This window comes from Embiotoca jacksoni, unplaced genomic scaffold (assembly GCF_022577435.1).
Source record: "Embiotoca jacksoni isolate LCO1_2020_lvr unplaced genomic scaffold, fEmbJac1.0.p SCAF_3, whole genome shotgun sequence".
Classification (NCBI taxonomy): domain Eukaryota; kingdom Metazoa; phylum Chordata; class Actinopteri; family Embiotocidae; genus Embiotoca; species Embiotoca jacksoni.
In genome coordinates this window covers 23,756,724-23,777,883 of record NW_027185381.1, presented here as the reverse complement: position 1 = coordinate 23,777,883, position 21,160 = coordinate 23,756,724, and the positions used below count along the sequence as shown (strand labels likewise).

The 21,160-nt window shown below is 42.5% G+C and overlaps 3 protein-coding genes across 4 annotated transcripts in view; 2 read left to right on the top strand and 1 right to left on the bottom strand.

The window, feature by feature from the left end:
• Positions 1–1,636: 1,636 nt before the first annotated feature.
• On the bottom strand, positions 1,637–3,478 carry LOC138205990 (charged multivesicular body protein 4b-like). Its single transcript, XM_069162398.1, has 5 exons — positions 3,319–3,478; positions 2,628–2,724; positions 2,135–2,252; positions 1,874–2,000; positions 1,637–1,704 (listed from the first exon to the last, which is right to left on the bottom strand). The coding sequence occupies exons 1-5, from the start codon at positions 3,476–3,478 to the stop codon at positions 1,637–1,639; spliced, it is 570 nt and encodes a 189-aa protein (XP_069018499.1).
• Positions 3,479–4,339: 861 nt separating this feature from the next.
• On the top strand, positions 4,340–14,285 carry chmp1a (charged multivesicular body protein 1A). 2 transcript variants are annotated; one of them, XR_011178907.1, is made up of 8 exons: positions 4,340–4,446; positions 5,595–5,614; positions 5,713–5,790; positions 9,333–9,479; positions 9,612–9,740; positions 9,880–10,073; positions 12,612–13,674; positions 14,042–14,285. XR_011178907.1 is itself a non-coding variant. In XM_069162119.1 (7 exons), the coding sequence occupies exons 1-7, from the start codon at positions 4,440–4,442 to the stop codon at positions 12,631–12,633; spliced, it is 597 nt and encodes a 198-aa protein (XP_069018220.1). In that variant the 5' UTR covers positions 4,340–4,439; the 3' UTR covers positions 12,634–14,285. The 2 variants fall into 2 exon arrangements, 1 of the variants encoding a protein (XP_069018220.1); XM_069162119.1 differs by having other exon boundaries at positions 12,612–14,285.
• Positions 14,286–19,165: 4,880 nt separating this feature from the next.
• The window catches only part of slc10a3 (solute carrier family 10 member 3), a 2,505-nt gene continuing 510 nt past the window's right edge, over positions 19,166–21,160 (top strand). The window contains exon 1 of the mRNA XM_069162118.1: positions 19,166–21,160. This exon is cut by the window's right edge and continues 510 nt beyond it. Coding sequence (XP_069018219.1) covers positions 19,637–21,061 — 1,425 coding nt within the window. The 5' untranslated portion in view covers positions 19,166–19,636 and the 3' untranslated portion in view covers positions 21,062–21,160.

Genomic DNA, 21,160 nt, shown 5'->3' with positions numbered 1-21,160 from the left:
ATGACAAACTTTTTAATCAAGTACAATTTACCCACCGTTGTCTCTGTAAACAAATCCTTCCTCTCTCCTCTCTCCGTTTACCTCGGCTGACACTGGGAGTCACTGTCTGCCTACGAACTTCTTCCCCACGACAAACGGCGTGGACGCGGGCCGCCGCTCTTGTAAGGCTTCGGCGATGGTGATGTTGGACGACTGCGCGGCGTGGATGTCCTCTTGTGACGGACACGTGATGAGGATGATGGGTGGACGACGAGAGGCTGTACAGGGCTCTTGGTTGGGCTGCGACGGGACGTTGTTCTCTAAAGCCGACAGGGAGAGTCCCTCACTGTCCCTCAGGTTGTGGCATGTTGGTACTTCTTCCTGGACAGTCATTGGCCTGAACTGACCTGCACATGACAGATAGCTGCTGAATAGAGGATATGACCCAGCAGTGTGTGTGTGTGTGTGTGTGTGTGTGTCTAGGTCATTCACTGTCCCTCCGGTTGTTGCTTGTTGGTACTTCTTCCTGGACAGTGAATGGCCTGAACTGACCTCAGTGTCTGTGTGTGTGTGTGTGTGTGTTTGTACAGTACGAGGAGCACCAGCACTTTTTTTAAATTGGATTTGGCTAAGTTGTTAAGAGTGTTAGGGCTTTGTCTGCATCATTTAAATAATGCATGAATAAAGTCAACGCTTCACGTACAGAAACACCTCCGGCACATTCGGACAAACACAAAACAGAACATTGTGGAGAACCTCAGAACAAAATTGATTACCGATTGCTGAAGCAGCCGCCAACAGAAATCAGCCTTATCCGTCTTGCCGACGAGAACGCCGGTATGGTTGATTATAGTTTTCACGTATGTCTCATCCTCACCTGAGTCTTCCTGGCTCGGTCCAGAACCCATCAGGCTTCAGTCAGCTGCTGCACAGCTCGTACGCGTCCACATTCGTGATGCTTACATCGCCCCGTCTGTCCCGTCCAGCCTGCGCTCGCCAGCGTTTGTCTACAGCTTTTGACAATCGTCTTCCTCCCACCGCCGTCACTGCCTCTTGTCTGGGACACTAATCCCATGCAGTTGCTCACAGCAGCAGGAAGGGATCCCGGATTTGAGAGTCACACGGGGATAAGACGAATGCACTCTCACTTCAGTACGAAAACGAACAAACTGCCGCACGGTAACGTACACTCGGGTCGTTCAAATCTCATGAGCGCAAATCACTGCCTGCCTAAGGTGTCGTATGCATGTTTTTATTTTTACGATATGAAAAACGATTCAAAACAATAACTCTCAGAAGAGGAACGCCAACAGGACGAAGGCGAAACACGCAGCCAAAGCAAAGACCGTGTAAAAAGGACAAGTTTGTACTGAGAGCCGCCTAGTTTAGATGACGTCACAAGGTCGTTCAGGGGACGTTGAGAGCGCCATTATTACAGCGTCATTATGATGATGCTGTCGTAAAGAGCTCATAACGTGAATACTGCGGTTTCTGTGACATCTCGCGCAGTAAACGAGGAGCTTTCACCGACTTCACCTGTGGAGAGAAGACGGTCAAATGTCCTCACAAACAATAAAACAACTCACGAACAATCATGTATAACTGCTGCCGATTTATTCCATCCTGCGCCGGCGTGTCGTGTCCGATGGTGTGTTTGTCACGGCTCGTTCACCCAACGCCGAAGATGCTCTAAATCATCTTCGATCTCGTCTTCCTCCATCTTGGCTTTCGGGGGGGAGAAAAAAATTTAAATAAATTGTGAGCGATTTGCATGATTTTTTTTTTTTTTTTATGTTATTATCAGCTTCTTGCTTTAAAAGGAAGTTAACATGTCCGGTTACTGACGCTGCCGGCCTCTTGTGAACGTGACCCGGGACGACCCCGAAGCTCTTACCCGGATGGGAAGGTGGTGCTTTGGAGAAGACTTTGGGATGAGAGACTCTGTCCTCCGCTGCGTCCTTCTCGAAAAGGCTGTCGCTCAGAAGCTTCTCCAGCTTCTCCAACTCCGCCAGCAGCTCGTCCTGAGAGGAAACACAGATCTCACCACAGATACTCCAAAGTCTGGCGAGTCTGTGATGCAACGCTTTTTTTTTTTTGGACAATTCATTGCAAATAAACTAAAATGCTCTGAAAATAAATCAAAATCACATTCTACCTCATCGAATTCCACTTCCAGGCTCATCGATGTGTAGAGCGTGTCGGACATCTCTTGAATCACATCCTGCTCCTCCGTAATGTCCTTCATCAGGTCCTTCACCTTCTGGAGGATTTCTCTGCAACAGCCAGCAGAAAGTTCTACGTAAATCTACGTAATTATATTCACGAGCTGTGTTATATATCATAACAACGTATGACATCTTCTCCTGGGGTTTACTGGCACCTGAGTGGACAGTTAGTGCCACAACAAGACCATATTTATAGAGACAACTGGTACCGATCATTCTTTTTGTACATTTCAGTAATAGCTATATTAAAGTTGATATTTATGTCATATCTGCTCTGCGCATTTGTTGTTTACGAAGCCAAAAAAAATGTCATTTAATGTTCGAATTTTCAACGCTTAATAAATGGCTATTATTCTTTTATAAGGTCTGTTATTAAACTATAATAACAAACTAAAATGTCCCGATCCCGGCAGCCCTACTCACATGTGCTGGTGAGCAGATCTCATGGCCTCCACAGCACAGTCCATGAACTTCAGGTGTTTCTCGTACAGCTTCTTTCTTCCCAGCGCCCGCAGAGCCGCTGAGACGAAAGGACCAAACTTGACTTTACTCAGACGTGTTAGAAGATCTCGAGATGGTTCTTGTTATTGACTTTTTATTGTCCCACGGCACACCTGAGCAGCATCATACTGTTTAATTTGATGGTTTTTTTTCTATCTTGGCGAAACATGAAGTGCTCTCAAATATGGATTTCAACAAATTTGTGAACATAAATTTGAAAAAAAAAATGTTGAGTTCAATAATATACATATACAGTATATATATTATATTTTATATTATATAGTGTAGATTACATAATACTTATCCACTACTTTTAGCTATTTTATCTCTTATTTATAACTCAACATATCAAGTTTGACCATTTATTTGTTACTTTTAGCTTTACTGACTTTCATAAATGTATCTACATGAACTATTTCAACCATTATCTACTTTGACTTTCTATTTCTACTGTTTATAAATTGCATTTATTAATGTGTTTCAAGTCCATTCACAGCAGCAGTCATTTAGCTTTTTTTTTTTTTTTTTAAATTTGTATTTATTTATCACTTAGCGACGTGTATTTTTTTCAATGTTTAATAAATAAATGAACTTTTCTACGAAACCGTCTCACCGTGTTTGTTTCTGATGCTGTTTTTCTTGGCAAACAGAAGTTCCTGGCTGATTTTTGTCTTCAGATATTCTTTCTTTCTCATCAGCGCGTCTTCTCCCGGCAGCGACTCTCTCTGCACCACCCGGAGCGTCTTCGTCACCTTTTCTCCACCACTAAACATCTTCAACAAAACACACATGTTTGTTGATGCTGACTGAAAACAAACAACAGCTTTTAAAAAAAAGACCCGGTTCCCTTTTTTTTTTTTTTTTACCGTGCCAAGTCAGCTGTCCGTCCCTGGACTCCGCTATCTGTAACCCGGGACGACTTTCAAAAGAAAACGTTTTTTTTATTATTATTATTATCAAGGCGGGATAATTTTTTTTTTATTAATTTTTTTTTTTTTAATCAATATATTTTAGAAGTCTTTAAGGATTCGGAAAATACCTTGAGAATAATTCTATTTTTCAGCATCTTCAGAATATTTAAAAAAATAATAATAATAATTAATTGAATTCAAACTTTAACAAAGAAACAGGAAGTACAGTATATTGCGGTTGCCATGGACACAGTAAATTGCGCTTTGAGCCCTTGATTTATCTGCAACGTGAGCCCCCCCTTTTTTTTTTTTTTAGCCCATATTTATTAACATTTTGAAAAATTTTAATTCGATTCTTCTTTTTTTTTAATGTACAACATGTAATAATAATAATAAATATAAATAAATAATAAAAAAATAATAATAAAGATACGATGTACTGATAACAAACAGTAAATCTTAAAAACATGAGGAATCTCAAGCAAATTCTTTATAGATTCCAATTATTACCCCCATTAAAGCCGTTTTGTAATAATTTCACAAATCATATTTACGAAAATAGCTGTAAATTTGTTGCAAACGATGTACGCGTTCACCCGGGAACCGACAGTAGATGGCGGTGTTTCAGAGGAAGGAGATATGTGACGTAACATGCGAAGAATGAGGCGGGGAAGAAGAAGAAGAAGAAGAAGAATTCCAGTCACGTGACTATTTTTGGACCCGGAAGAGACACGGTTGTGTCAAAAACAAATCGAGACTCGCTTTGTTAAGGAGCTGAAAACTACATTTTCTGTGATCGCTTTGGCATCGTACTCGCGTTGACATGGACGGTAAGGCGTGTTGTAACACCGTCTGAATGGACTCAGCCTCTGTTTTTCCAGCTATTTCTCCGATTTAACGTAAGATAGCCAAAATTAGCGCGTTAGCTCGGGTGTGTGGCTAGCTGAGCTCGCTGTCAGACCTGTTTTCATTTTCCAGCTCCTTCGTTTGTCACTTCGTCTTACAGCGTTAATCGCACGTCCTCATATTTTCATTCATACACAAACGTGACACGTTTTAACTGGGAAAAAAAAAATACACTGGAAAAATTATTATTTGTATTTGTCGTCACCTTGATTACATTTTTAGGGACATTTTAAATGAACTATATGTAAATATAATAATAAACTGCGAGTCGATAGTGTTTCAGTGTTTACTCATAACCGTTATCAGTTGTTCTCTGTTTTGTTCGTAGCTTAATATTTGTGCATTTTCACACATCTCCAGTCAGGACACTTCCACAAAATCACATGGCATCATATTAAATGTGCACAATACTCTTTTAATCTGGATATCAACCACAAAAAAAACAAAAAAAAAAAAACAGGTGTCAGGGTTTAGGGATAGATATATATATTTTTTTTTCACCTGCCTGTAGAAACACTCATTTGCCAGAAGTAAATGATGCCTCTATAATATAATCTATTATAGTTGTTTTCTCACCTTCAAACAAAAACAAAAAAAAAGAAAGAAAGAAAGACTGCAAACCAGGGTTTCTACAAGTCTGGAAAAGTCTTAATAAACGCTGAATTCAGGTCCTTCACATGAACCCTTTTGAAGGTTTTAGTCCTGAATGCATTTCTTTTTGCTGCCTGTCGCAAGACAATAAGATTAGCTGATAAGCGTGAGCCCATTGTTCCAATTGCTTTTCTTTCAGTTTCTCACTGAAACAACTGTGAAAAAGGGAATTAATGTGGCTATAAACAGCTCTTTAAAAAGTATTATTTTGGTGAACACAGCCTATCAGAATGAAAATATATAATTAATATATATTATAGAGAAAAAAATGTCCCCTTGGGGATTAATAAAGTAACTATCTATCTATAATTTGCCCACACACTGTATGTAAAGTATATTTCTATGTAATTGATAAATAATCTTGACATTACACTGCTTAGGCTGCACACTTCTAACTCCGTCTCTCACTGTCTGTCCGCAGAAACACTCTTCCAGTTAAAGGTATGTCCATCTGAAAATGTTAAATCCATATGAGCTGGACAATTTAAAGTGGCTTATTTATAAAAAAATTAAAAAAATGTTGTCTCTTTGGATCGCAGTTTACTTCCAAGCAGCTCGAGAGACTGGCCAAGAAGGCAGAGAAGGAGTCTGAGAAGGAGCGGGCCAAAGTCAAGAAGGTGAGCCGACTGACACTGAGCTTCAGGCCAAACTGCTGTGTTGTTACATTACATTTAATTTATCTGACGCTTTTATCCAAAGCAACTTACAATAAGTGCATTTCAACCATGAGGGTACAAAACCCAGAACAACAGGAATCAAGAAAATACAATTTCTTCAAGAAAGCCAAACTACAAAGTGCCATCAGTAAGTGCCATTTTAAGTGCTACTAAAGTTCTACTATTCAAGGTAAAGTCGGAAGAGGTGTGTTTTTAGTTTGCAGCGGAAGATGTACAGAGTTTCTGCTGTCCTGATGTCGGTGGGGAGCTCATTGCACCATTTAGGATCCAGGACAGAAAACAGTCGTGATTTTGTAGAGTGTTTAGCTCAGTGAGTAGCAACAAGCCGATTGGTGGAAGCAGAGCGGAGGGAGCGGGCTGGGATGTAAAGTTGGACCATGTCCTGGATGTAGACTGGACCCGATCTGTTCACAGCATGGTACGCAAGTACCAATGTTTGGAAACGGATGCGGGCAGCTACTGGTAACCAGTGAAGGGAGCGGAGGAGCGAAGTGGAGTAGTGGGAGTGTATTTAGGAGGTTAAAGACCAGTCGAGCTGCTGCATTCTGGATGAGCTGCAGAGGACGGATGGCACTAACAGGTAGACCTGCCAGGAGGGAGTTACAGTAGTCCAGATGTGAGATGACCAGAGCCTGGACCAGAAGAGGACGTATTCTCCTGATGTTGTGCAGCATGTATCTACAGGAACGCGTCGTTGCAGTGATGTTGGCAGAAAGAGAGAGTTGACTGTCGAGTGTCTCCGAGGTTCTTAGCAGTCAGGGTCGGCGATAACACAGAGTTGTCCAAGGTAGTCGTCAGGTCGAGGGTGGGAGAGTCTTTCCCCGGAAGGAAGAGTAGTTCAGTCTTGTCGAGGTTGATTTTCAGGTGGTGTGAGGACATCCATTGAGAGATGTCAGTCAGACAGGCAGAGATTCGTGCTGCTACCTGTGTTTCAGATCGGGGAAAAGAGAGGATCAGTTAGGTGTCATCTGCATAGCTGTGGTAGGAAAAGCCATGCGAGTGAATGACAGAGCCGAGAGAGTCGGTGTACAGAGAGAAGAGGAGGGGACCCAGGACGGAGCCTTGAGGGACACCAGTAGTGAGAGGACAGGGTAACTGAATGGTCCCGCAGTGCTCTGTATTGTCCGTCTTATCTGCTGTCACTATTTTCTTTCTGTATTTCCATTGCCATCTCTCTGATTCAATCAAAATGCATCTAAATTGAGGGAAATGTGCATAAAAACAATCAGAGAAACTATTACAGCAGCAGCTTCTCTGGCTCATTAATTGTTCTGTTTAACGAAAGTGAAGAATTTAAAACATCCAGGCTTGTTATCACATTCCTACCAATCATCCCTTTATCTGTATTTGTTTAACCTGCTAAACTGTGCTGCTTTGCATTTGTACTCACTCAGAAAGGTTTAGGTGTGGCTCGGTAGGGCTACGCCCGGAAGTCTTTATTTTCTCAGTCAATTGTTATTTTCAATTCTGATCGATGACAGAGTCTTTGAATCAGGAAGTGCAAGTGTTTCTTGTGTGGGAATTTGTTGCTGGATGACAACAACAACCCTGATTACCTGTTTATTGAATGGCCAGCTGTCATTAACAGGGTTCATGGAATATCAGGGAGTTTCTAAAACTGTTTTTCATTTTTTTTTTAGCCACGTCATGGAATATCAGGGAATTTGTTTTTGCATCTTTCAATTTTAGTTGCATTTTATCAAAATATAATATTTTCCGTGTAGTCTTTTTTTTATTATTTTTTTTTTAATTGCTTTATTTCAGATGTTTTGAGTGGTTTTATCTCCTTTTGTGTTTGTCAAGGATGGCAAACATGCCAGGAAAATGTAAATTTTAAGAGCTTTGTCTACAAAATGATGACTTCAAAGACTGGATGATGAAAAATAGAAGACAGAAAGGCTAAGAGTAAAGCAGCACCGCCTGTTTTTCTGTTTATTATAATTCATGGAATATTTTAGTCAGTGAAAGTCAGGAAATTTGACGCTCGACATGTGAGTTTGAACCCTGCGTCAGAATGATGGTGCGTTCAGTGGACTTCAGGAGACTCCAAAGTCACCTGATTTGAAACCCGTATCAAATCTGCAGAAATGATATGACTTTGAATCAGGTCGACATGGAGCAGAATATCTGAGGAAGGTTTCCAACATCTGTGGAGTCCATGACACCAAGAACTGAGTTGGGTTGTGAGAATAAGACACAATATTTGTGTGGTGCTCCTAATAAAGTGCTCACTGAGAGCAGTTTTGTAGCTTTTATCTTTTCCTTCTAATCCAAAAAATGTTTCTAATGAATTTTTTGGACTCTTGTCTCATCCAGAAAATTCACATATATTCGCTAGAAGTCCTTTCACAACCTTTTGGTACTTTTAGGGCTCCATATTTAGATTATTTTACTTTAAATTTTTATAAACAGTACATCTATAGTCTTAGATTTTACTGGTCAGATGAGTCTTGTTAGTGGCACACATGAGTCAGCAGGGGGCAGTGCAAGTTTAGCTCTGACCAAGGAGTGGCTGGGTGGAAAGTGATGTCTCACTATTTCCTGAATGGCTCCATGTTTTTAGAGCTACACCATCGGTCATTGGCCAACTCTGTTCCTGTTTTAAACACATGTTTGGTTTAGAGATTACAGAAGTGATGTTCAGACAGTTAAACTCACGGAGCTGTGTCACAACCGAGCCCTTATTATCGCACTCAACAGACATTTTTTTCCTGTTGAGTCATGATAGTCTTCACTTGTCATTCTGCTTAACATCTCATGCATTTTAAATGAGGAGGGATGGAAGTCTGATGTGATGCTGCTGCTGTTTGTTTTCTTCCTGCTTATCGATTCTGATTCATATTGTTGCTGTTAGCTTTATGTGAACTGCACTTTGTTTTCATTAGTTTTCAGTCATCTGTGAGAGGTGGACAATGTTTAATGCAGCACCAAAGTACAACACAAAAAATACAAGTAAATTCAAAAAGAAAACAAATACTAACAGCACTAAGTACTTGTAGTCCACACACACACACACACACACACACACACACACACACACACACACACACACAACCAGTAGCTGCTTTTGACTCTATCTGTAACTGTAATTTATAAGCTACAAGTATGTGATAGTATATGCTTACAATTGCTTCTGTTGTTTTGTAATAAAATGATAATAATTCAAGTATAATCCAATCTGGGATCTGGTAATATTTAATGGGGCTTTGTAATGTGTTTTTTTTAGTTTTTTTTTTTTTTTATCTCAGTAAAAGTGAAATTAATCTACGAATAACTCCAAAGTGAAACAACATCATTAGTTGCAGACATTTTTTTGTCTGTATTGATAAGAATCCATCTGAGCCTTTTGTACAACGTTAAGACTAAACATGAAGCAGTATTGCGCCTGTATGTCTGAATATGTATCCACACTGTGTGCACGTCCACTTGGAGGATTAAATGACTGGTGAAGAGCATTAACAGCGTCTTTGTCCCTGCAACAGGCTTTGCAACAGAAAAATGTGGAGTGCGCCAGAGTTTATGGAGAGAACGCCATCCGGAAAAAAAATGAAGGCCTCAATTGGCTGCGCATGGCGTCACGAGTCGACGCCGTGGCCTCTAAAGTCCAGACAGCTGTCACCATGAAGGCAGTAAGTTTCCAGTCAGGTCACCAGGACACGCGCTGCTCTCCATTTAAAAACAGCTCTGTATGTTTAAAATAAAGGAAAAATAATGCTACCAACTATTTATATGTTATAAATGTGTCTCACTTTTTCCATCAGGTGACTAAAAACATGGGCCAGGTAACCAAAGCTCTGGACAAAGCTCTGAGCGCCATGGACCTCCAGAAGGTCTCTGCAGTCATGGACAAGTTTGAAACCCAAGTCCAGAACCTGGACGTCCACACCTCAGTGAGTTGCGGCAGCCTGTGTGCTTCTGTGCTTGTAGTACAAATGATTTGAATGTTTTACAAACACCAGGGCTGATAAGGACATATGAAAAATAACTCTAACCTCTCTCTCTCTCTCTCTCTCTGTTCTCCTGCACCAGGTGATGGAGGACTCAATGAGCTCAGCAATGACGCTGACCACGCCTCAGGAGCAGGTGGACAACCTGATCCACCAGATAGCAGAGGAGAGCGGCCTGGAGGTGATGGACCAGCTCAGCCAGCTGCCTGCCGGAGCTACGTCAGTGGGTGCGGAGAGCTCCCGGGTCCAGGAGAAGGAGGACCTGCTGTCTCGACGGTAAGGACGAGCGTCTGTACTTAATATGCTGCTCTGTAACTGCAGGGTTACAGCTCAGAATAGAAACTGAATCTCAGAGTTTTGTTTTTTTTTCTCCACGGTTTCAATTGATTTATTTATTTTTTCCTCAAAACAAAACATGATTCAGAAATAGTTTCCCTCATTAAAACTTTACACCTTTCCCCAGTAACTACAGCTGGATGTGCACGGCTAAGAAAAGAAAAGCACCACCACCGAGGCTGTTACTACCCTTTACACAATGTAAACACTGTGAAGAAAAACTAGTTAAAAAAAACAAAAAAAAAAGATAATTTAAATAACACTTTGAGACCAATGCACGCAAGACGATAGAGATAATAGAAATGTAGAAAATAGATTAAAAGCTAAAAATAATGATAAATTGACCGGAAGTGTCCTTTTAAAATTACTGCGCAGAACATTTAAATCAAAGAGAGAAAGACGGAATACTTTCTAGGTTTTAGTAATTCAAGTTTTGGTCTGTAGATGGACAATAATGCTGGAAAATGTAAAGAAAAAAGCAGGTAGTTAAATGAACCAAACAATCGGTTGAATTCAATTTTTAAGAATTTCTTCAGTAGTTTTCATGATGTTGCAAATTGGATGAATATATTTCTGGCTCTTGATCAGTGACTCTTACAATTATTGGCTAATTATCAAAGGTTGCAGCTTCTCAGGTGTTAAGAATCACTGCTTTATCTCACCGTGAATATGTTTTGGTTTTAGACTGTGGATTGGACACAGAGAGACACTTTTCGAAGATCACTGTCTGTCTATTTTCTGATGGTTTAAATCCCAAACAAACATTTTTCTCAGTGCATGAAGAGCTTTTTTTTATTTTTTTTTTTTTAAAGTGACGGTGACGAATGACCGGTGTGCTGCTGTGGTGATCTTTGCATCTGAACCACGAGTTATTTCTAGAAAAGCATAATTAGGACAGGAAGCAGCTTTCACATGCCAGCCTGTCAGCCGCTCATTAAGCAGGTGTTACAAAGGCATGAAGGTGCCGTTATCTCGTTACGAGCGGCTTTCTGGCAGCAAACACGCTGTCAGGAGGAAACGTGCTGTTCTTGTCCCATGTTGAGAGAAATGGGCAGCTTAAAGAAGATTTAGGTTAGAGTGAGACGCCGGCTGTAAATTCATAATGATTTCTACTGATTTAATATGCAGAATAATTATATGTGATCAGAGCGTCCTTAAGGGTTGTTTGTTTTTTGGGAAAGCGAGCATGTTGTCATACTTAACGAGCCTGCAAAAAACCTTTTTCTTCAGGATTTGGGATTTCTTGGTCTCTCAAAAGCCCGATACTTGTAAATTTAAATAAATTAAATCAGATAACGATCCTTTTTTCACGAGCACAAGATATAAATAAATGGTTTTATTTCAGCTTTTTTCTTGTGACCTGGGGGTGTGTTTACACGCTCTGTAGAGGAATGTCGTGGTGACAGGAACTTGGTATCAACACCACTCAAGTTATGCACTTCCTGTTACAACACAATTTGAGACAAGACCAAATATTTCTAGCATCTCAAATTTAATGATTTGATGCTTATTGCGTCGTGTATTTGAAAATGTTACCTTGGCCTGTAGGAAATTATAATGGCAATTTTTCGATTTTTGTAGACAAAATTATTCATTACGTTTAAGCTTTTCTGTGTAACACAAGTGTTTATCAGTCACCTCGGTCTGTTGGAAATTTCCTTATATTTTCTTGGCATTTTGTCAACAAAACAATAAGAAAGAATTGTGAAAGTAATCGTTACCTGTTCACAGCATATTTATAGCTGTAATGGACAACATTATAGCTATAAATAGCTACAAGTTTGTGCGATGCCACACCTGAAAGTAAACCGAGGTTTATGTTTACGTTCCATACTTTCGAACCGGTTAGTTTTAATTTAACGTGGAATTTTTTTGGGAGCAGTCATCAGAACTTTAAATGACAAACCCGCAAACTGTTGTCATCAAGCCGTCGTCGGTGACATTGATTGATTGGCAGACGGGTGTGTGACTGATGTGTTGTTCAGTGGAAAAAAATGAATCAACATATTTATGTCATTGCCATTGTTGTGTTGTTATTACGGCATTACTGCCAGCAGTTATTGTCCTTACGGGAAATTCTTTGTAAGTGCTTTTCTTTTTTTTTTTTTTTTTACTTTTGATGTCTTTTACTTTTCAATACTTTGTCTCCTCCTCTCCTCTTGTGCTGCAGCCGGCTAAAATGTACTTCCCTTCTGGTTCTTTGTCTTCCTCTTTTGTTAAATGGGTGATAATAGTCTCCCTCGATTTCCTGTAATTAGTCAGAAAGTCCGAACCATCCAAAAAGTGTTTTGTGACCGAACCCCGGTTCAGTTTGACCGAGAAAGACGAAGTCAGAAGGTCCGGCCCAAACGAGACGGGTGTGAAAGCACCTTTTAAAAGCAGGCAGATGGACGGTCGTGAAATGTAATTCAATGCACTTCACCTTGTTAATGCATCTTTGTTGACGTCACTGAAACACCTCGTGATCTTTGTTCACAGGTTGGCGGCTCTGAGGAACTGAAGTCGGCCCGCCGGAGAGGCGACGCGGCCTCTGACAGCTGCCTGGAAGCAGATGAGTTTTAACGACGGCGACGACGGGAGCTGTGTGTGTTTCTATCGAACTGTTCCTACCGGGAGGACTTAATGAGCCTATTGATTACCACCCACGCGCCCCTCCACCCCCTCTCTCCTCTGCTCTATAAATATATACACACAAACACACAGCAGCCCAGAAATACCCAGAAAGGCCTGAGTGTCTCTGTGGTTCACCTTCCCGTTTCGATCCATCTCTTCTCCATCTTCCTCTTAACTCCCCATCGGATCTCAGTCTACCGTCACTTTTTTTTTTATTTTTATTTTTTTTCTCCCTTTTCTCCAAATCACAGGCTTTTGGATGTAAAAGCTTTGTACAAAACCACATTCTACAAATGACCAAGATGAAGAGTTTTAATTGGCAGGTATAGTTATTATGAGGGCAGCCGGGCCTCCCGGCGGTCCTACGGGCCTCCCGGCGGTCCTACGGGCCGCGGCGGGCTGCAGGTGTGTTTTTGTTTCTTTTTTGCAGCTTTTTTTTTTTGTTTCATCCAGAAAAGGATTTAAATTGTGTTTGAAGGACGGAGACGCTGACATTTACCAGGAAAGAAAGATCAGTTTAAAATAGATGCAGGTAACACTAACAGACTTCAGTGTCATCCATCTACATCAGTTTATGATGCTGTAAACAACAAAAGGACAATCATTGTGTTTCCCCGTGAATGACGTTTCCTTCCTTTACTGTTACTCTTGATTTGTTTTTGATTACTTCTCATGCATGTAGTCAGACTTTTTTTTTCTTTCTTCTTTGCTTTGAATGCCTTATTCGGGATGCAGTTGCTTGCATAGGTGCTTCCTCCGCCAGTGCCTGAAGGTCGGTAGTCTAGGCGATCAGAACCAGGAATTTTTCCGTCACTCCTCCCGCCAGACGAGCCGGAGATGCTTTTGTCTCCTTCTCCAGCCAACAGCCAACTTCACATTGACGCTGACCGCGGCAAGCGCCGGCTCCGGTTGCCATCCGCCGCCACAGGTGGACATTTTATTATCTCCGGCCCTGTAGCCTGATCTCCTTTGTGGGTTTTGGGTGTTTTTGATTTGAGCCGCACCGGAAAACTCACTCAGATATTTTGGGCAGCGTTCTCGAAATAACGCAGCCGTCTCCACCCAGTTTCCGTTCAACAGGTTTTTAGGAGTGCAGTCAGAGCAGGGATGGATTGGACATGCCGGAGCCCAATTTGCCTTTTTAAACTGCACATTTGCTTTTAGGTGGTGTAGATGTGAAGAAGGTTTGCATCGCGAGCAGGTGACACCGAGAGACAGAAAAACTAAATGTACAACAGCTTCTGAATGTGTTTGAGTTAAAGGCTTCCTCGTTTTCTGTTTTTTGATGTCTGCAGTGACTTTCCTGTGAAGTGCTTTGACTGGTTTCGCTGGTCAGACTTCGTTGAGGAGGTGACAGACAGACAGGCAGGAAGAAGAAGCCCGACCTCCACCTATGACCGAGCAGCTTCACCCCCTGGATAATCTTTTCATTTTCTCGTCCATTTTAACACGGGGAGGGTTTATTCATACGAGTTCCGCAGTCTCGGCAGCACTTTTTGTTTTGTATATTTATCTTGTGAAAATAAAATCTTGCCCCTCTGACGCTGTCCTTCGTTTGACGTCGGTAGCTTGTGCGTCGAACGCAGGAAACGGGAACCTTTTTAGAGAAATTCGGTACCTTTACCCGCGTCTCCACCGGATGAACCGGGTCCACGTGAAAGACGAATACTCGAGCACGTTTGAGCCCGAAGCCTTCGTACGGAGGGCAATCAAAGAGGTCGTAGACTTCTCCTGTTGCACGCAAACGGAGCGCAGCAGCATGATGTGCATGGAGAACGGGGAAGCTATAACCTCTGTGAGAAAATATTCCAAAGTTACGTTGCTCGAGCAACATCAGCACTCGAGTTACCAGCGTTTTTGTGACCCGTAGTACGTGCGCATTCGCAATTTCTTCAAGATTTTTTTACTGAGATATTTAGTCAATCAAAATTAAAAAAAAAAAATTCCCAGGTTTTCAGCGAGATGCACGTTTACCTTTACGCAAGAGGTTACAACAGAACCGTTGCGCGATTGTGGTTAAAAAAAACAAAACCAAATGCTGAATCATTTGGATTTCCGGCACATTTTTGCTGTTATGTACAAGTGTTGCATGGATAAAAATGTGAGCTAGTAGAGAACGTTAATGTGATCACTGGAGTTGGGAGTTGGGGGAAATCTAAAATAATCTGAAGGTGTACTAAATTACTGGGGTGGTTTTACTCACACAAGAAAGTCCCGGTTTGCAGCGGGGGGTTGATGCTTTCTGAAGGTTCAGGAACACCATTCACCACTTGGGAAGTTCCTCTTGTTAGTTCTTGGGGAAATGTAAGTCCCAGGAACTTGTGGCATAGCGGTTTTACAAAACATGAACGTGAACCTTCAGATTCAGGGTCCAGCATCGAGGCCTGTAATGCGAGCGTCGTGCTAAAAAAAAACAACAACACATCTGCAGTATTTATAATATTCGGCTGCTGGGAGGAGAACTATTGTGTGGCCTGGTGCTAATTTGGCATTTCAGGACAATGCTGTTGGATTAGTCATCGTGGCTGCCTATGATCTCATTTGCAACACTAGGCAGATCACAACCGTGGGTTTATGAATATTCAAGCAGAGTGCAAATACAGACTGCAGCGTTCTCCGGGTAAACAGACGAAACTGCAGCACCAACCGCCAAATACTCCTGTAGATTCTCATTGAAGACCTTAGAGGGGGGAGGAGGTGGGGGATGGGAAGGGGGAGGGGGTGGCAAGATGGAGGGCGGTTTCACACATGAATGTGAAAACGCCCCCCCCCCCCCCCATCTCCCACCCACCTCTTCTCTCCTGCTGTCTCCCTCCTCCTGTTTGTGAAATAAGTCATGAGGTAAATTATCATGCCATGGGTAAATAATTAGACGGCCCGGGGAGGGCAGCAGCACAAATGCCAGGCAGGAAAAATGTGCGTGCCTGGCAGCCCCACAACAAACTGCCTGTCGCTCCTCGAAAATGTCAAAGCCCAGGCCGGAGCGATCACCCCAGCAGGTTGTCCTGGCGTGCGCTGAGTGTTTCCACCGAGGACTCCCCCGCCTTTTCTTTTTCTGGAAGCCCTGACTTAGCCGTGGTGACAGAAGGAGGACGCACAACTCATGAAAACACAATAGATGATGAACAAGCCGTCTCGGAAGTGACTCCGCCGAACAGTGAGCGAGATGAGCCTCGCAATGAGGCGACCTCGCTAACCCGTCCGCCCGGGGAATGAAAAACTGCAGGTTATGAATTGAAAATGGCTTTTAAATATGTGAGTGACTCCCAGCGGGAGCCGGTTACTATAAAAAGCGCTGCTGGCGGGCCTTCTGCCGGCAGATCGGAGTTCCCCCTTTTTATTTATTTATTTCTTTTTTTTAATGCTACAGTCCGGAGATGAGCGGCGGTGTCATGTTCCCCCGTTGTGTCTCCTGTTTGTGTTTGACAAATAAGCACCAGCCTACTTGGCAGCGGGTTTGTAACTGGAAACGGCTCGGGGTGTGCGGTGAGCATACTGCATCAGTGTCACGGGATAGTCCTGTGGGGGTCAAAGGTCAGGAAACAGAAACTGAGAGTGAAAAGTGTGCAGTAGGTCAGCAATAGAGAGGAGCAATAAAATTGACATCATATTTTACAGCTTACATCATATTTTACAGCTTATATAATGTTTTACAGTTTACATCATATTGTACAGCTTATATAATGTTTTACAGTTTACACCATATTTACAGTTTACATCATATTTTATAGTTTACATTATATTTACAGTTTACATCATATTTTACAGTTTAAATCATATTTTACTTTGTATATCATATTTAGTTTACTTCATATTTTACAGTGTATATCATATTTAGTTTACATATTTTACAGTGTATATCATATTTACAGTTTATATCATATTTTACAGTTTACATCATATTTACAGTTTACATATTTTACAGTGTATGTCATATTTACAGTTTATATCATATTTTACAGTTTACATTATATTTACAGTTTACATCATATTTACAGTTTACTTCATGTTTTACAGTGTATATCATATTTACAGTTTACATCATATTTACAGTTTATATCATATTTTACAGTTTACATCATATTTACAGTTTACATCATGCTTACAGTTTACATCGCATTTTACAGTTTACATCATGCTTACAGTTTACATCATGCTTACAGTTTACATCGCATTTTACAGTTTACATCATGCTTACAGTTTACATCGTATTTTGCAGTTTACATCATATTTACAGTTTGCATCATATTTACAGTTACATCATATTTTACAGTGTATATCATATTTACAGTTTACATCATTTACAGTTTACATCATATTTACAGTGTACATCGTATTTACAATTTAAATCGTATTTACAGTTTACATCATTTTTACAGTTTACATCGTATTTACAGTTTAAATCATATCTACAGTTTACATCATATTTTACAGTTTACATCATATTTACAGTTTACATCGTATTTTGCAGTTTACATCATATTTACAGTTTACATAATATTTTACAGTTTACATCATATTTTGCCATTTACATCATATTTACAGTTTACATAATATTTTACGGTTTACATCATATTTACAGTTTACATCATTTACAGTTTACATCATATTTTACAGTTTAAATCATATTTACAGTTTACATCATATTTTACAGTTTACATCATATTTACAGTAAGTCATTGAAAACCATGGTGGAGGGCACACTGTGTGTTGTGTCAAGTGTTCCTGCTGAACATCCACTGAACAATAAATAGAGGTACCGACGGCTGAAATGTCCCCTTTAAGTGACATGATTTGATAAAGGCAACATTGAGGACAAATATTAAACGATTACATTAATTCCACTTGTCAACTATCTGTACCGTTTGTGTCTTAAAACGTTGTTTATCGTCTAAACATTAGAGACACGATAACAGGATCTGTTTATCTTTTTTTTTTTTTGGTCTGATTTAGTTGGTTTTAGGTATAATTTTTGGGGGTTTTGTGCCTTTTTTTTGTTTGGCTCTTTTGTCTTTGTTATTCTTTCACGTCTCTTTGACATTTTCACTTTTAGTAATCGGTGTGGTCACACAATAAATACGAGTACCAACATATTAACTTGTAATTTGTGTTGTATATTGATTTGCCTTGCAGGAAATGACAAGCACAATGCCAGGGAGAGAGGTGGGACGAAATGGAAACTAGATATCAGGGAAAACAGGAAAGGCAAGAGGGTCTGTTTCCATCCCATTATGTTGATTCTCGTACCATTGTGTTCAGCAGCACTTGACACCTGAATAGGTCTACCATGAATCGGCTGAACTGATGCATGAATACGAATTGAATTTAGCAGAAAAACACACCATTGTTTGCTCATACGCATGAAAGGTTTTATGCATTAAATATGTATCCTAGCTGTTTATCTCAATATATATATATATATTTTTTTTAAATCAATTTGATTTAATTGCACGCACAATAATGAGGACCTGTTAACCTCAAGTCTTCCAGCACCAAACGTCCCTGTGGTGTGCTGCATTTCTCACGTTGTTTTATTTTGTATTCAGTCTTAGCAAATTCCACCATTTTATTTTTGCTTGGGGAAAATGAAATACACGTCCTGCTGTGTCTTGTGTTTCATAGGTAATCCCTTGCACGCACACGCACACACACACACATCATGGTGTTCCCTCTCCCATGTGACCGCCCCTGTTTATTGTCTGAGGGGGGAGAGCCGACGCTATGGGCCGCTCCGATTGGATTAATAGCGGGCTACGTCAAGGTAGTCATAGTTACCCAGCGAGAGACCGGAAGCAGTGGGATTTCTTTTTTAAAAATAAACGCAAACAGCAGATAAACCGTAGATTTTTTTTTATAGCTGTAGAGTTTCATAGGCTATGTTTGTAACTAAAAAGGTAGGCTCTTAGCAGTACTAATTTCTCTCGTTTAATGTTTAGATTCAGCTGCTGAATTCTTTTGTTTGATATTTAAAAAAAAAAAAAATTGCGGGTGAATTATTATATTTTTCCACCAACTAGCAGTGAAGTCTACTTTTAGGTTTGTTTGTTTTTAATCAAACGTGTGATGTTTATGTGTTAAGATTTCAAAATGTCTGGGTTAAACCTCAACTCAAGCTTTTATCAAAAATCATGAATTAGATTTTTTGTTTTGTTTTGTTTTTCTAGTGCTGATTCTTTTCCCCTTTCAATTAGGATTCAATTTAAATTAAATTTTAAAAAAATTATTGCAAAAAAAAAAAAAAAACTACCAATAGTAACGCAAAATATTACCCCTGAAATTCACTAATTTAATGCAACAACAACAACAACAAAAATCTGCCAATGTGATAAGCAAAAAGTTTGCTTAATTTTCCTCAACGAGATAAAGGCCTTTTATTTTGGCATCTCGTAACCGGAAGTCTCGCTTTTTTAGTTCGAGCCAGCTTTAAAAAAAAAAATAAAAAAATCTCTGAGCATCAAACAAACGGCAGCGGAACTACGATGCTCTCAGCTTTCATCAACCGGGGAGACAATAACTCCAGAAGACGAGGCGAGGCTTCGGTTCATCGTGACGTCCATCTTAGCACCGAGTAGACGAAAAAAAAAAAAAAGGCGGACCCGTGCGAGCGCGTTTCCCCGGAGCTTGCTGCTGTCGAGCCCGGGGGGGCTCCGACAGGACAGGACGGGGCGGGGTGATGTTTAGGTTCCGGTATAACGGCGGCGAGAAAATGGGAACCAGAAGAGATGTGGAGCCGGCTGCCGACGCTGTGCCTTTGTACCGGAGACTAGAATGAGAAGTTCACCGTCCCGGTGTTGCAGGGCGACGACGGTGTAACCGTCCGGGGAGGCCGCCAGGCGGGGGGAGAAGCGTGTCTCTGCGGCGCCCCTCCGCCCCCCCTTCCCGTCGATACGATGAGGACGCTATTTACATTCTGTTGTCTCTTCCTTCTTACCGGCGGAGCAGACCGGGCGTGGGCCACCGGAAACCTGACTGTCGACAGCGGCAACGACACCAACCTGACGGCCGACAGCAGCAGCAGCAGCAGCAGGTACATCCGAATCGGGGACGGCTCGTCGCAGGAATTTGAGTTTCCTGAAAACAAGAACGGCGTGATTGTAATCTCCAGTCGGTACCGGAGCGCCGCGAGCAGCAGGAAGGGCCGCCAGAGCTGGAAGCAGACGGTGAAAGTCCGCTCCCTGGACCCGGAGGTCCTCTCCATCCTCAACGTGACGGACAGCGGGCGCGCAGGAGCAGCCGACAGCTACATCATCAGCATCCGCTCCGGGTTCCCAGGCAGGGCTCAGCTGGAGATCCAGCTGCTCGACCTGGACCAGAACTCGTTGCCGGTTCTGATTGAGGAGAGGACAGATTACGCCATCAGAGTGGCGCCTGGTACCGATGACCCGGCCACCCGGCTCATCCAGTCGGGTGGCCTGTCCCATTTCTCCGAGAACCCTGTGCTGTTTGCCTTGCTGCCCCTCATCTTTGTCAACAAGTGTGCCTTTGGGTGCAAGGTGGAGGTGGAGGTGCTGCGGGGTCTGCTGAGGAACCCTGTGCCGCTGCTCCTCGGGGTGCTGGGTCAGTTCCTCGTGATGCCACTGTATGCCTACTGTGTGTCCCGGCTGGCCTCGCTGCCCACGGCGCTCTCCCTGGGTCTGGTCATCACCTGCTCCGCCCCGGGCGGCGGCGGCGGCTACCTGTACAGCCTGCTGCTCGGGGGAGACGTCACCCTGGCCATCTCCATGACGCTGGTGTCCACGGTGGTGGCGGCGGCGGCGATGCCTCTGTCCTCGGCTCTGTACGGCCGGCTGCTGGGCGTCCACGCCGCCCTGCACGTGCCGTTCGTGAAGATCCTGGGCACCCTCCTCTTCATCGCCATCCCCATCTCGCTGGGCATGCTGGTGAAGCTGCGCCTGCCCTCCCTCACCCGCGTCCTGCTGGCGCTCATACGACCCTTCAGCTTCGTGCTCATCGTGGGCGGCATCTTCATGGCCTACCAAATGGGCGCGTCCATCCTGGCCAACGTCAAGCCCCAGATCGTGGCGGTTGGGGTGACGGTGCCTTTGCTGGGCCTGGTGGTCGGGGCCGTCATGGCCAAGCTGGCGGGCCTGGCTCCGCCGCAGAGGAAGACGGTCAGCATCGAGGTGGGCGTCCAGAACAGCCTGCTGGCTCTGGCTGTCATGCAGCTGTCCTTCCGCAGACTAGAGGCGGACTTCGCGTCGCAGGCGCCCTTCATCGTGGCCCTCAGCAGCACCACGGAGATGCTGCTCATAGTTCTGGGCTACTACGCCCAGCGGAAGCTGTGTGGCTCCGCCGTCCCCAGGAGCGACGCCTGATTGTAGCTGCAGTTTTGTTCTGAACTTTTTTTTTTTTTTGAAGAAAACAACCCTCTGAATCCTGTGGAAATCTGGTGTCCCCGAAGTCTTGGCGACAAG

Coding starts and splice junctions, on each gene's coding strand:
- chmp1a (XM_069162119.1), top strand. Junction 5,791..9,332: donor AGCGGGCCAAAGTCAAGAAG/GTGAGCCGACTG, acceptor TCCCTGCAACAG/GCTTTGCAACAGAAAAATGT. Junction 9,480..9,611: donor CAGCTGTCACCATGAAGGCA/GTAAGTTTCCAG, acceptor TTTTTCCATCAG/GTGACTAAAAACATGGGCCA.
- LOC138205990 (XM_069162398.1), bottom strand. CDS start 3,478: ATGTTTAGTGGTGGAGAAAAGGTGACGAAGACGCTCCGGGTGGTGCAG. Junction 2,253..2,627: donor AGATCTGCTCACCAGCACAT/GTGAGTAGGGCT, acceptor TGGCTGTTGCAG/AGAAATCCTCCAGAAGGTGA. Junction 1,705..1,873: donor AGCACCACCTTCCCATCCGG/GTAAGAGCTTCG, acceptor CCCCCCCGAAAG/CCAAGATGGAGGAAGACGAG.